At 42.9% G+C, this 15283-nt stretch overlaps 1 protein-coding gene across 1 annotated transcript; it reads left to right on the plus strand.

Annotated features, from left to right (window-relative positions):
* The first annotated feature begins 218 nt into the window (after positions 1-218).
* Positions 219-14395, plus strand: LOC309528196 (guanylate cyclase soluble subunit beta-2-like). Its single transcript, XM_082215529.1, has 15 exons — positions 219-352; positions 1074-1168; positions 2670-2830; positions 3800-3896; positions 4489-4685; positions 4976-5081; positions 5810-5913; positions 6170-6386; positions 7219-7539; positions 9087-9235; positions 10045-10191; positions 10794-10948; positions 12330-12492; positions 13463-13564; positions 14279-14395. The coding sequence occupies exons 2-14, from the start codon at positions 1102-1104 to the stop codon at positions 13499-13501; spliced, it is 1923 nt and encodes a 640-aa protein (XP_082071655.1). The 5' UTR covers positions 219-352; positions 1074-1101; the 3' UTR covers positions 13502-13564; positions 14279-14395.
* The last annotated feature ends 888 nt before the right edge of the window (positions 14396-15283 follow it).

The raw sequence follows: 15283 nt of genomic DNA on the forward strand, positions 1-15283 counted from the left end.
TCAGAGGAGCATGTTGTTGAATACCAGCCCCTGGAAGGAGAGGGCTGTTGCCTTTGCACTCATGATTGTGGGCTTCCCAGAGGCATCTGGCTTTGCCATTTTGGAAACAGGACACTGAGACGGAAAGGACTTTTGATGTTATCTGGCAAGGCTCATTTTGCAATGTTATGTAGTAGCAGGCTAAAAAAAGAAAGGTATAAGGGCACAAAATACTCTGTCATTCTATGTAAATGACTACAAAAGTCAGATGATTTGCCTGTCTGTCTCTTTCTCTCCAGTACGGATTCATCAACACTTGCCTGAAGTCTCTTCTAATAGAGAAATTTGGTGAAGAAACCTGGGAAAATCTCAAGTGAGTATGTGTACCTTTCCGACATTGTACGAGTGAGATTTGAAAACTTAAAAGTCAAGCAGGGGATAATTCTTTCAGTTATGGACACACTAGAGAGAAACACAAGAAAAAGAAGATCCTTGTTGCACCTTAAAGACTAACAGATTTATTGTGGCATAAGCTAGTGTGGACAATTGTCCACTTCATCAGATTCATTCAGAAAGATGCATCTGACATGAAGTGAGCTCTAGTGTGAAATTTGTTAGGTCCACAAATATTTAGAGTGCCACAGTTAACATTTGGGAAGGATAAAAAAAAAAATTCAGAATGGGTTCAGCAACATCTCTGGCAATTGCAGTGGTACATGCGCCCTATTTTTGTTTTATACAATGCATGCATGTTCATGCATGTTTCACAGTAGGCTCCATCTTAAAAGAGGCATTCTCTCCTGTTTGAGAGAGAAGGGGAAATTCCTGTTTTTAAGAAGGTGCCTGCCAACTGTGGGTTTGTAAGCACTTGAAGAACGATTTTACTGGGTTAAAAAAACCCAAAAAATCTCTCTCTAATTCATTTTGTATTCATTTTAAATGGTTTTAAGAAAATTATGCAAGTAACATTGCAGTCTTCCTTAAAAGTTTTGCATTGATATATTTTTAAGTAGATTGTACACATTGCACAATAAATCATGCTCTCCGTTTCGTTTTATATTCAGATGCTGATGTTAATTTTGATACTTTTACAGGACAAAAACTGGGATTGAAGACACCTTTATGACATACACAGTTTATGATGATGCTGTCACAATGAAGCTGGTCCAGGAAACCTGCAAAACACTAAGTCGTGAAACATGTTTTGGTTTCATTTATTATATTTGCATTCTTTTAATTTTGCCTTTTAAAAATTCTCTTTCTGGCTTTTAATTTACTTTGATGTTATGTTTAACTGTATTATTTGGTTTATATTGTTTTATCTTATGGAATAAACTTAGTTTAGGGACAAAGAATTGTGCAACCCAATTCTGAATGTGTTTTCTGCCGCCCTGGGTTCTTTGGGGAGGAAGGGAGGGATAGAAATACAATCAATGAATAAATAAAATACTGATGGACAAGTAAAACATGCAACATGATCCAAGGTAAAACATGCAACATGATATATATATGAGTGTCCTGGAAGTAAGTCCCATTGGACTTATTTAAAGTGGGCCTGTCAGCTTCATCAGTGGAGCATGGTGCCTCTGCCTTGACTCCAGATGAAGGCCATGGGGTATCCTTCCCATTCAGGGGTGTGGAATCTGTGGCCCTCCAGAAGCTGCTTTCATCCCTGATCGTTGGGCTAGTTGGCTGGAGCTGGCTGAAGTTGCTGTCCCATTACACCTGGGGGGGCTGCAGGTTTCCCACCCCTGCCTTAGCTAATCATCCAGTTCCCTCATCAGCTGTACTTTTTGCCCGCCAAAACAGCTAAATGGAGCTCCTACTGAAATGCAAGAACTAGCCTTGCTATTGATGTCTCTGCTGTCCAGCCCATTGCCCTGTGAGAACTGTATACATTTCTCTGAACGGAGAAATTTTGTAAAGAAAGTCATATGACACTGGGGACATTAACAAATGCTAGGGTGTTGTGTTGAGGGGGGACGGACAGGCAAGTCTTCTTCATGGGAAAAGGTATACTTTCTGTTGTGCACAGGTATGTCTCCTTCCTGACCTCTGCCAAATGCAATATTAGTGTTATGCCATGCCGCACACTCTCCTCACATCACCAAACAAGGGGTAGCATTATTGGAGAGGGTAAGGTAAAGTTAAGGGACCCCTGACCATTAGGTCCAGTCGTGACCAACTCTGGAGTTGCGGCACTCATCTCGCTTTATTGGCCAAGGGAGCCAGCGTACAGCTTCCGGGTCATGTGGCAAGCATGACTAAGCCGCTTCTGGCGAACCAGAGCAGCACACGGAAACGCCATTTACCTTCCCGCCGGAGCGGTACCTATTTATCTACTTGCACTTTGACGTGCTTTCGAACTGCTAGGTTGGCAGGAGCAGGGACCGAGCAACGGGAGCTCACTCTGTCACGGGGATTCGAACCATCAACCTTCTGATCAGCAAGCCCTAGGCTCTGTGGTTTAACCTACAGCGCCACCCGGGTAGGCTCGACCATATGTTTCCTGGCAAGAGGAGAAGAGATCTTTCTGAGCAGCTGAGAGGTCTCTGCATTCAGACTAGGACGTTGGCCAGGCTTGTGATCTTTTGAGAAGGTGTAATGGCTGGATTTTGCTCATGCTCAGTGCTTAAGAGCGATTATTCCAACCCTGTTATTATTTGTTCATCTCATTTATTTCCACTCAGAGCTGTCAGAAGAGGCAGTGCTCAAACTTTTCGGGGAATACTTTTTCAGTTTCTGTAAGATGTCTGGATACGACAGAATGCTACGGACCCTAGGAGGAAATTTGATGGAGTTTATCGAGAACCTTGATGCCCTTCATAGCTATCTTGCCTTGTCCTACCAGGTACCTCCTTTGCTGTGTAGACACAATTCTGAAAAGCCCTTTTAAGAAAATACAAAATAAACAATTTTAGAAAGGGGGAGGGTGAATGTGTGACCTGGACCTGGCCTACCGGTCCCTGGCAAAATTGAGGGCTTCTTTTCCCTATCACAATGCTGAGGTGAGGGGGAAAGTTTAATCTGCTCATTCTACCTGGGGTGATGTGATACAGCACTGTTCTCTACTGGGGCAGTTTGATAAGTTTAAAGTCCACCTCTTAGCTTAGTACTACGACTGGGAAATCTACAATGACAATACAAGAATTACAATACAATAATTGTTCAGGCCGGACACTGAGATCCAGTGCCAAGGGCCTTCTGGTGGTTCCCTCACTGTGAGAAGTGAGGTTACCAGGAACCAGGCAAATTACCTTCTCGGTAGTGGTGCCCAACCTGTGGAACTCCCTCCCATCAGATATCAAGGAGATAAACAACTAACTTTTAGAAGGCAGCCCTGTTTAGGGAAGTTTTTAATGTTTGATGTTTTATTGTGTTTTGCATATTCTGTTTGGAGCCGCCCACAGTGGCTGGTGAAGCCCAGCCAGATGGGCAGGGTATAAATAAAGTAGTAGTAGTAGTAGCAGTAGCAGTAGCAATAGTAGTAGTAGTAGTAGTAAAAGCAAAACTGAATCCTTTTTCATTCCTCCTCTTGGCCGCACAAGAGAAAGAGAGTAGAGGGAGAAGTATGTGATGTAACATGAAACTGTGGTTAAGCATTACGACTGAACTCCACACAGGCTTTTGACTCTGAAAAGTTACCTTGGAAGGGAATGTGGTCCTTGTTTGGAGAAAGCCCGCTCCCCCCCCCTTAACAGAATTGTCTCAGAGGCGCTTGTCCCAAGGATGTTAGGAATGCATCTTTTAAGAATGTTGAGCATAACTATTGTGTGTAGGATTCCCCCCAAGAAAATAAAGCAATGGTTTTTCTACTTAGGAAATGAATGCGCCATCATTCCGAGTAGAAAGAACCGATGGGATGTTGTTGCTCCACTATTACTCCGACAGAAAAGGCCTGTATCATATTGTCCCAGGTATACTACAATATCTTGTTCCTTGTCAGGTTTTGCTCTGGAAACCTTTCCATAGAGGGTAGAAAATATGTTTGCACTAGTGAACTACCTGTTTCCTATTTTGGGACAATTCCTCCTTCCTCTCCAGTAGCCCATCCCACATTGTTCAACAGGGTTCCCCTCCCTGACTGCAGTCTCCATGAAGAGAATTCCACTTAAAAAGCCAGAATGCTTCAACCCTAATTGCTAGAGGAGAGGGAAGTCGGGGCATGTGTGAAGAAGGAAGTATGGAGCATTGTTTTCATCCAGGAGCGCCTCTTGATTAATGCCAATTGTCCGAATTATGGAGGAGCCAACCACAAATCATGCCTGAGGTGGAGGCTGGTCCATGGCAGCAACACACTCCCAGGCCGCACCCGCTCTGCCTTTCAAGTTGGCAGACACGGGTTAGCGTGGCACAGTGGGATGCAGTGAGCTCCCCAGACCCCACTGGGGAACATTGCCAGGAATTTTGCCTCATAAATCCTGGCTTTCCCCTGCCTGAACCTGAGGAGCAAGCGCCATTGACTCATGACGTGACCGGAAACACAAACGATTATTCTTTCTTACATAGGAATCCTTGAAGCTGTGTCAAGAGATTTCTTTGACAGCGAAGTGACGCTGAAGATTCTTCATCAAGATGTAGAAGAGGAGCGCACTGGGAAGAAAGAACACGTGGTGTTTTTTCTTTCGCAGAATGAGAAAGAAGCGAAGAATGGGATCGAAGAAAAAATAGCCTCTGCAGGTGAAGACTGTCAAGAGGATGAAAAGGTGACAAAATTGGTCCTGTCAAAAGTAGGAGGGGGGGTTAGTTTTGAGTTAGCAGAAACATTCGTGGCTTAGAGAGGGGGAGCAGCCTTGCAAGTCTCTTAAGATATTGTAATAGATGAATCACTCTCCATGTGTACAGCAAAACTGATGTATACAGATTTAATTATTGTGCTTTATACCTTCTATGGCAACCATGAGGTTGCTCTGTGTATATGGCTTTAGAATATGAGCATGATTCAGTTAATCTTAATTACCACGATGTACCATTTTTCTACCAATGTTCTATTTAGAGACTGGGTGCTGCTTTCCAGAAAGGGAGGGAAGAATCTGTGTTGCACCAACTAGAAAAGAAATCTCACTGGGACATTGTGAGGCACATTGTGAAATTTAGGAGAGGTATATTAAATCCTTCTTAACCTCAGCATGATTATTGAAATGAAAGATGGGCCTCATCAGCATAAATTAGAGGCTGTCTTTGGATGTAAGTATCCTTACAGAAAACTGCCAGATGATATAATAGATTGATATAATTGGAATGTGATGCTTTGCTGCTTCTCAATTACACTGATCTATGCTTAAGTTCAGGTAAGTGAAAGCCTGGAATTTTATTACATAGACAAAGATACCCACCCCTTCTGACTACACACACCAAATCTTGTGTCCTGCTCCAAATTTTGATGCCATGTTCTCCCCCCCCCCCATAAAAATCAGATTGTGAATATGTTAGAAACTGTGTGGAACTGTTTCAGCCAAATTCTTTATTATCCAGCAAGTAGAGCTTCACAACCTCCAGAATAATGAATATCAAGGTGTAGGGGGGCTGCATGTTCTGAACAGCTACTTGTGTCTTCCAAACCATAAATAGATGCTGGACTGGCCCTATCAGGCATTATCCCCCTAAAACAGTGAAGCATTATCCCGCTACAAAGGGGGATAACTAAGGCAGGAATTGATATCTGAATGGTATAACAAGACGTTTTCCAAGTGTTGGCTAGAGCAAAGGAAAGGATGTATCAATGGAGAATGATCAAATTACTATATACAGGCGAAATGTGGAAATTCAAGAAAATATTCTCTCTTTGTAAATTCACTCTGTGTGTTGTCTATCACTCTGTGTTTCATAGAGGACCTTATTCGTACCTTGGAGCCATTTTTTCCTGAGAGACTTTGGGTTGAGGAGAGAACTTTCTGTTGTGCGTTTCCTTTCCACATTGTGTTCGATGAAACAGTAAGTTATCCATTGGCCTGAATCCTCGTAGCTGGAATAGAGATGCTTGTTGAGTTGGTCTCAGAGTATCTGTGGTTGAAGTGTATGCAAAGTTTTAAAATTACGAATGTATGTTGGCAAAAGGTGCTGTTGTTTTTTGTTGAAAAAATGATGTAAGTAGGATCACACATGAAGGTTTTTTTTGTTGGTGCTCAAGAGAGTTTGAAAACTTTCCTTTTAGTCATGAAATTATGCAACCTTTCTATCTGCTCCTCAGCTGACGATCAAGCAGGCTGGTGTGAACATTCAGAAATTTGTACCAGGCTTGCAGATCTATGGAACCAGATTAGATGAGTATTTCTCTATTGTTCACCCACAAGTTACATTCACAATCTTTAGCATACGGAAGTTCATCAACAGCCAGTTTGTTCTCAAGATACGAAGGGATGCGCTGCCTAACTTGTGGACGAGACGGCCCATGCTAAAGCTCAGAGGTATCAAACAAACTTGCTTTTTGCAGACATCTGAATGCTAAGGACCCTCATACTAGCACTGTGGTGGCAAGGAAACTTGAGAGATGGTCACCTGCAGTTTTATATAAAAATGGTTGGAAGGCTTTGGAAGACTCCCACATTTCTAGATGTTAGTTAATCTATGTGATTCCGTTGATGGATTGCTTCCCGTAAGTGTCTTGAAGTGATTTCACAGAAAAAAATATATATAGACAATTAAAAATAATTCCATATTTAAAAACAATTTAAAAGTCAATGCAGAAATAGACAGGTATAAAAATAACTCCACTTAAAAGGCTGGCTGAGATACAAAGGTCTTCAATAGGCACCAAAAAAAAGAAAGACAATATAGCCTGGTGTCTCCTGATCCTATGAAACTTACTCACAAATCATACAGAGACTTTCCTTAGCAAATGGAATACCACCATAACTGCTTGTATGCAAGGCAAAATAAAACAAGGAAACACATCTACATTTGGGGTGTACAATATACATCTCTGCTATAAATTTGTGTATTGCATTTACATATTTTATTAATATGGCAAATGCCAATTTAAAAAATGTTGCCCACCTCTCCCTTAGGAGCCATTCCTCCTTCCTTAACTTTTCCAGTGCCTCACAAAAGAATTCAAAATTCTGGACCCAAGTTCTAAACCTCTGTTACGATCTGGTGACGAAGCATTTGCAAGATTTGGGGGGTTCAAGGTGTACAATAGGTTTGTGGTGGTGTTACAAGTAAGATTCGGCTTAATCAGTAGCTTTAAACACAAGGGAATATCATTCTGTAACTTATTTCATTTTTTTTAATGAAAAGGACAAATGATCTGGATGGATTCCATGAAGTGCATGATGTACTTGTGCTCACCCAAGTTGCGCAGTTTGGAGGAACTGGAAGAGCAACGGATGCACCTCTCTGACATTGCACAGCACGACACAACAAGGGATCTCATCCTCTTCAACCAGCAACGGCTGGCAGAGATAGAGCTATCTAACCAGCTAGAGAGGAAGAAGGAAGAGCTAAGGATTCTCTCCAAAAACCTGGAAGCGGAAAAGAAGAAATCGGAGGCTCTGCTCTATGCCATGTTGCCAAAACATGTGGCCAATCAGCTTAAGGAGGGCAAAAAGGTGGAAGCAGGTAAATGCTTTTTATTGTCCTTTCATGCTTTTGTGGCAGCGAGGATATCACTGTAATGTTTTGAAAGACTGGACAGCTAACCAATTTCAACTGGGAAATTATAATAAAGCAAGACAGAGGGGGTTCGGCAGATAGTCTGGGGAAAACTGGCGGATACTCTAACATTGCTGATTTGGCAGGTTTGGCCATGGTTGGTTCCCCGAGTTCTGCTGGGAACTCAAAATTAGAGTGGGGTGTATGTCTCATAAATAAATATATTACAGTATGATGAGCTCGAGTGATTTCAGCTGGAATGTGGGGTTATAGTTTGCTGTTTAAAGTGTGTCAGAAGTACTGCCACCTAAGAGATTCACCTCAACGCAAAAGGATTCAGAGGATATGTTATTCTTTCTTTGCATATTTTTACATTAAAAGCAGATTTTGAGAACTGGAAAGTTCTGTCTGAATGCATCCTGATTAAAAGTGTCCAGGACCATGTGCAAAGGTTTGCTGCCTTCACTGACAAACCCAGTGGTTCAATAAAATGTAACACTAGTCTAAGCCACTTGAGTCCATCTTGAAACAGAAAGACTTTTCACAGTCTGAGGTTAACAAGCTTTTTTTGGAATAGAGGGAGCATTTTGAATTTTGAGAGGGTGCTGGGGACACAAGTCACAAAATGGCAGCCGTGGAGGGGGTGTGGCATAGCACAAAACAAAATGGCTGCAATTGGGCATGTAGCATAGCACAAGATTAAGGAGACAACCACCCCTGACTGCCTTATTCTTACCATGGGAAGTCAGCATGGTCCTAATGAAGGCGATTGCACATGTACCAATGGTGTTGCTCTCTAATGATAAGAAGGAATATTCCTCAGTACCAGAGGGAATAGTCAGGGTGACCATACCACTATCATTTCACTTAGAAAGTGTTTGCATGTTTTGCCCCTGAACATCCTTTCTAGGAGGGCTGGAGACTTCCTTGAAAGATAATGAACACTTAGAGTTTGGGGCACCAGCCAAGGGTACCACCGGAAGCCTTCATGGGCACCACAGTGACCATGGGCACCAGGTTGCCAGCCCCATGTCATGCAGGCAGCTGCTAGCTTCAGTGAGACAGCTGCTTCAGGCAGTAATCTGGGGACAGCCAAGAGGAACAGCCGATCTGGGCCCCTAAGGAGCACACTACTCATTGCCTCCTGAACTTGTCACCCATAGCCACCGCCTGGGAAGAGTGGGGCCATTACTGCCTTCTCCTCTCTGCTCTACTTTTCTCTCTCCTGCCACAGGAGTTTCCAGTCACCTCAGGCAGCAGCAGTGGTGTGTGCATGTGGCAGTGGAGGCAGCAGCGACAGGGCACCATTTTCTGCTTTGCCTTGAGCGGCAAAATATCTTGGGCTGGCCCTGAATGTGGGGATTGGTTTTTCTTCTCTACCAACAGAAGGACCGAAGCAAATGGCACTGTCAACTGCGTTGGCCTTACAAACAGAATGGTGTCTTGGTTTTGTGGCTTAAAATAAACAAAACTGACTTTCCAAAATAGGCATTATTCTTTTAATTATTCCCTAGGAGATTTTAGTTGCTGCACAATACTTTTCAGTGATGTCGTGACCTTCACAAACATCTGCTCTGCCTGTGAACCTATTCAGATAGTGAACATGCTTAATTCCATGTACTCAAGATTTGATCGGCTAACTAGTGTCCACAGTGTTTATAAAGTAAGCGTTCTTGCAATTTACACACATTTTCATCACTTATTCTGCCTTTCCTGCTCATCTTGATGTTTATAGCTGGTTGTATCAAGCCCTATCGCTATGAAAAATTGTTTTAGAATGATGGACACAAGGATGAGAATGAAAACTGACTATTAACTTGTCAAAAACATTAAACTGTCAAGCCTTTCCAGACCAGTTTTTCCTTCATATCATTTCCCTCTGCAGCATGCCAGTATTCTTTCCTCCTTTTATTCCTGTAAATATTTCCCCTGCTGCCTAGAGCAGGCATAGGCAAACTCGGCCCTCCAGATGTTTTGGGACTACAACTTCCATCATCCCTAGCCAACAGGACCAGTGGTCAGGGATGGTGGGAGTTGTAGTCCCAAAACATCTGGAGGGCTGAGTTTGCCTATGCCTGACCTAGAGGATAAACTGCACTAGTGCAACCTTTTAATTGTGGTGGTGGTGATAATGTATTATGTTAACTATCCGGGACAGATTAATGTCTCCATCCAACATTGCCCACATAGAAACATAGAGTTGGAAGAGACCCAAGAGTCATCTGGCTCAACCCCCTGCAATGTAGAAATCTCAGCTGAAGCCGAGGAAATGCTGTGTGCTTATTAATAAGCCTTGCTAAATGGGGCAACTGGCTGTGGGCCATTATGAGAGCAGCCCCTGAGCTATAGGTGAAATATAGGAAGGACATCTCTCTGTGTGGGACAGGAAAGTGGGGAGCAGTCATGGCACGTGTTGGCCAAGGAATTTTTTGTCTTCCCATCCCTACAGTATGTCTCTCTATTGCCTTACAGGTGGAAACAATAGGAGACGCCTACATGGTTGTAGGAGGCATCCCAGTGCCTGTCAGCAGTCATGCTGAAAGGGTGGCTAATTTTGCCCTGGGCATGAGAATAGCTGCAAGAGAAGTGATGAACCCACTCACAGATAAGCCTATACAGGTACATTTGATCTCGACTTCAATTGCATGATTCTATGGATGCCTAACTCAGAAGTAATTCCCGCTGAATTCCTGCAGTTGGCAAGGCAGTTGGATGGGATGACCTCCCAGTTCTCTTCCAACTCTGGATCTCAGTTCCAGCACCTCTCAGGTGGCTGCCATTGACATTGTAAGAGAACACGGGAGGCATTCATAGTGAGTTCCGGCACCTCTTTTTTCTAGAAAAATAGCACTGTTGGAAGGTGTCACTATTAGTTATGCCTTTAATTGCCCTCCTGTGTCTGGTGAGACACTAGGACATTGTTCATGGAAGACAATCTTACTCGGCTACAAGTGATCACCAAAGAAGAAGAAGAATCCCATATATTATTTTCCCAAACGTTCCAGCCTGGTTCTTCCATTGTTGAACTATCTCTCACCATGCTGCAGTCAGTAGAAATCCGACTAGTTTGCTGTGGTGCAGAAAGTGTTTTTGAATGACGGCCTTGCTAAATGTCATGTTATACTGCAACAAATCCAGGAGGTTGAATGAAAAACAACCAACTATTTCTTTTAGAGCTGTAACAGAGAACACATTTTCCTTTGTTGTGTTTATGCCAGCAGATTAGAATTGGGGTGCACACTGGACCAGTTTTGGCTGGAGTGGTTGGGGAGAAAATGCCCAGGTACTGCTTGTTTGGCGATACAGTCAACACAGCTTCTAGGATGGAAAGCCATGGACTTCCAGACAAAATCCATCTGAGCCCAACAACGTTCAGGTAAGAACCTGCAAGTCAATCGCAACACAAGGAAAATTCTCCTCTTGTCTTTTCTACATTGGCAGTACCAAGCCTATCAAATCCCAGACGTTTTGTGGGATCTGTGCTGTCCCTAGGACCACTAACATGCTCCACATCAATTATCGAATTATCTTCAGGAGTAGGCAGTGAGAACTTTTGTAGGGCAAAGCGGATGACCTACTGATGGGTATTACTGCCTTTCTCATATTCCAATTGTCCACTCTATATATCAGGTGTGAGGAACCTCCAGGTGTTGCTCAACTAAAACTCCCACCATTGGCCGCGCTTGCTGGGGCTGATGGGAGTTGTAGTTCAGCAACATCTGGAGGGCCAAACGTTCCCAAAGCCTACTGCAGATCAACAGCAACATTTTCTGGCAGTAGATCCTTATCTAGCCAAAAGAGCACTAGGTAAAGGGACCCCTGACCATTAGGTCCAGTCGTGGCCGACTCTGGGGTTGCGATGCTCATCTCGCTTTATTGGCCGAGGGAGCCGATGTACAGCTTCCGGGTCATGTGGCCAGCATGACTAAGTCACTTCTGGTGAACCAGGGCAGCGCACGGAAACACCATTTACCTTCCCTCTGGAGCGCTACCTATTTATCTACTTGCACTTTGATGTGCTTTTGAACTGCTAGGTTGGCAGGAGTAGGGACAGAGCAATGGGAGCTCACCCTGTCGCAGGGATTCGAACCGCCAACCTTCTGATCGGCAAGTCCTAGGCTCTGTGGTTTAACCCACCCCCATCCCTTTAAAAGAGCACTATCCACACAGAAAATTGAAATATCAGCAGGCTTGGGGGAATGGCAGAGTTTGCAGAAGCACAACCAATAGTTTGGGGGGACGACAGTAAAGTGGGGGGCAGGCATGCACCACATAAACAGCCAGAGAGGACTGAGAATGCTCAGGGGGAGAAAAAATGCTGATGGACGTGGAGATAAGATAGAATGGTGGACTTTGGGAGAGGACATGGCTCCACACGGCAACACTTGTTGCGAGTCCCACTTGTAATTTCTGTTAGGGCTGTGTACACCCTATATCTTTAAAGCACATTCTTTCCCTCAAAGAATTCTCAGCGCTGCAGTTTGTTCAGAGTTGCTGGGAACTGAAGCTCTACAAAGGGTAAAATACAAGGCCCAGAATTCCTTGAGTGGGGAAAAACACATTCTGAACATGCTTAAAAGGTATGGGGTGCTCACATCCTTAGATGCATAAGCTTCAAGGAGGGTAGAATTTGGCAGCGTGGAATCGGGTGGAGGAGCGGGCAGTATCATGAGCGACAGAGGTGTTGGACACCTGAGGATTTTGGGAAATGGGTGAATTGTGAGCCCCACATTTGCTGTGCTTCTCGCACTCAACAGAGCATTATCACACCAAGTGTTTGAGATGGTGGAAAGGGGAGAGATACAGGTCAAAGGAAAAGGGAAAATGACAACGCATTTTCTGAGGAAAAACCTCCATGCCACCGAGAATGAAATAATGGGACGACTGGAAGAGACATCTGGGAATGGCGACGGCAATGGTGTGAGTCTGTCGAGGGACAGAGAAATTCTTATATTTATAGCATCATGAAATTCTTATATTTATAGCATCATGAAATGAAATCGCTCCGCCACTATCTACATTGTGTGATGTATCTGCACTAAGAGGTTGGTGTATTTATCTCTATATTCTTGGATTTAGGTTCCATGGCCAGGACTAGTTCTTATGAAATCAAGCGTTGTTTTTCCTACACTTTATTTTTGAGCCTCGCTTTGCAAAACTGCTTCTATTTGTAAATGGATCTACCAAGCTTCGAACCCGCCATGGATTTGAAATAAGCCTCCAGTCAAAAGCTCATGTCAAATTACAATTTGCCTTTTGAACGCACAAGATTCTTACTTGTCTTTTCGGTAACGGGTTAATCTTGCTCATGTGCTTTGACTGGTGAGATACAAAAATGGAATCCTCAGCTCAAATTCAGAGAAACCCAAGTAAAAATGCAGTAATAATAATTCTGCCTCAATACATATGTTGGTGCTGGAATTTCCAAGCTGATGCACTTTTGATGGTTCTTAAATGCTTTAATTAAGTTTTTATTTCATTTTTAGCTGTTTGTTTTGGTGCTTTGTTGTTTGCTGCTCTGGGCTCCTTTGGGAAGAAAGGCAGGATAGACTTTTAATAAATACTACTACAGTGGTACCTTGGTTCCCAAATGGCCTAGTTGTCAAACAAATTGGCTCCCAAACACTGTAATTGTTCCGGTTTGCAAACATTTTTCACAAAGCCGAATGCCCAACGCGGCTTCCGATTGAGTGCAGGAAGCTCCCACAGCCAATCGGAAGCTGCGCCTTGGTTTTCAAACAGTTTCGGGAGTAGAACGGACTTCAGGAACAAATAAAAGTTTGAGAACCAAGGTACGACTGTACCAGAGAGTGTGTATTATGAGGAGGTGTGTTAATTTGTATAGAATTTACACAATACTAGCCCTTTTCTCTTTTTTTTGTTGAAGCAGACACTTTGGAAAGCCATCATCATGGCAAGAATGTTGTAATAATGAAGTATGCTGAAGATTCTCTTACAGCCAGGGACGCAGAGCATAGAGAAGATGCGGCAGGTTTGTTACAATGTTCACGCAGTGCACAGAAGCTGTGGGATTAGTATTGGTTACCATACTCATGTTTACCTCCCCAATTTTGGAGAGGGAGGGGGGAAGTGAATAAACTCACCATCCCTCAAAACTTCTAGCGGCCTCCAATAAATCTGCTGCTATAGTGAATCCAGAAGGCTTGATTCAGTTGGTGCAATTCTATAAGTGCAAGGGCTTTTGAACCTCAATGGAAGAGAATGGGTTTTTAAAAAAATCAAGTATTAAATAAAGGAAATACATGAGATAAAATTGGATGGTATAATAGAATATGCAGCAGAATAAGGGTTGCATAGAATGCCATGGAGAAATGAACTGGGAAGTGATATGTGATGGGCAATGTATGTATGATGAATGTAAAAAAACAGTGGAAAATGCACATTTAAGAGAGAGAGAGAGAATGGGATTTTTGCCGATTTCCCCTGCCTCTTGGAACTGTTGTCGCTTTGATTACCTAGATGCAGAAACATGCACATTCCCTTTCAAAAATGAGAGTTGAACTGAATTGGGGGAGGCGGGGATATTGTGTAAACTGTCATTACCCATGTGAATTATTGTACTCCTGTGTGGCAGCAGACAATAATGGCGCTACCTCTAGGATGGCTAACAAACTGGCTCCAAATTAGAATATTCCTGATTGTTTTTCTCGCACCTTTTGCTTCCTTCTCCCTGTTTACCTGTTAGAGGCTGAAAGTGATGCTCCCCATGGAGAGGATTCACAGCAGAAAAAAGAAGTCTCACTTCCTAATCTGTCAGAGAGTGCGGCTCCCTCAGCACTTTGCGTCCTGTTTTAGAAAAATGGTCATATGAGGAATGAAAACTCAATGGGGGGGGGGACTTCTGCATGTTACCTACACTACAGCTTGGAACGTAACCCTGTGTGATGAATTCAAGAAGCGGCAAAGGGAGAGCAGGCAATGTTTTGCTGAGAACTAATGGTCTACTTCATCCTTCTCTTAAAGAGTTTGCACTCCTTACAGGCCAAGCATGAAAGGCTTCATTTCATTTGAAACTTCTTTCCTTCTTCTAATCTTTGGCCATATTGGATAGGATGAGAGAAGCCACAGGAAGCGCAGTTCTCCTTTCTATGCAAAGCTATCTGATAGGGAGGAGGGGGCTGTTTGTCTGTATGTGCATAAATACATAATTGATGAATGATACGGGTCTTATATATTATTTAATGGTATATTTATGATTGTTTTAAAAGGCGTTCTAAGTCGCTTGGAGACCTTTGGGTAACTAGTGACCAACAAAGAACAATAGACAATAAACTGTCCGTCAGAAACAGGGCTTAGCTTTAATCACCATTCTCACAATTGAATTATCTCAAATTTATTTATATGAATAATCACATCTGACACAATGGAATTAAATTATAAAGCAAAAAAACCCCACACCCCTACTTCCTTATTCACAACTAAACCTCTGTCTGAGTCTTTCCTTAAATTGTTGTTGTTGTTTACTGCAATTATTATTACAATTATTACAATTTGTTATCCGCCCTTCACCCTAAGGTCTCATGGCAGGTTACAGCAATTAAAGCACAACATTAATGTTAAAATTATTATTGTGCAATATTAAAAGCAGTTTAAAAATGAGTTAAAATTTTACAAAAAAAAGGCAGGTCCTAAAAACATACATCTCAAGAGTCGAAACATTAGCAAGTCCCCGTTAATTGCAGTTGGCAAG

The sequence above is a fragment of the Podarcis vaucheri genome, assembly GCF_965113315.1.
Source record: "Podarcis vaucheri genome assembly, chromosome: 3".
In the NCBI taxonomy this organism is placed as follows: Eukaryota; Metazoa; Chordata; class Lepidosauria; order Squamata; family Lacertidae; genus Podarcis; species Podarcis vaucheri.

Coding starts and splice junctions, on each gene's coding strand:
- LOC309528196 (XM_082215529.1), top strand. CDS start 1,102: ATGACATACACAGTTTATGATGATGCTGTCACAATGAAGCTGGTCCAG. Junction 6,387..7,218: donor GCCCATGCTAAAGCTCAGAG/GTATCAAACAAA, acceptor TTTAATGAAAAG/GACAAATGATCTGGATGGAT. Junction 10,949..12,329: donor CTGAGCCCAACAACGTTCAG/GTAAGAACCTGC, acceptor CGCACTCAACAG/AGCATTATCACACCAAGTGT.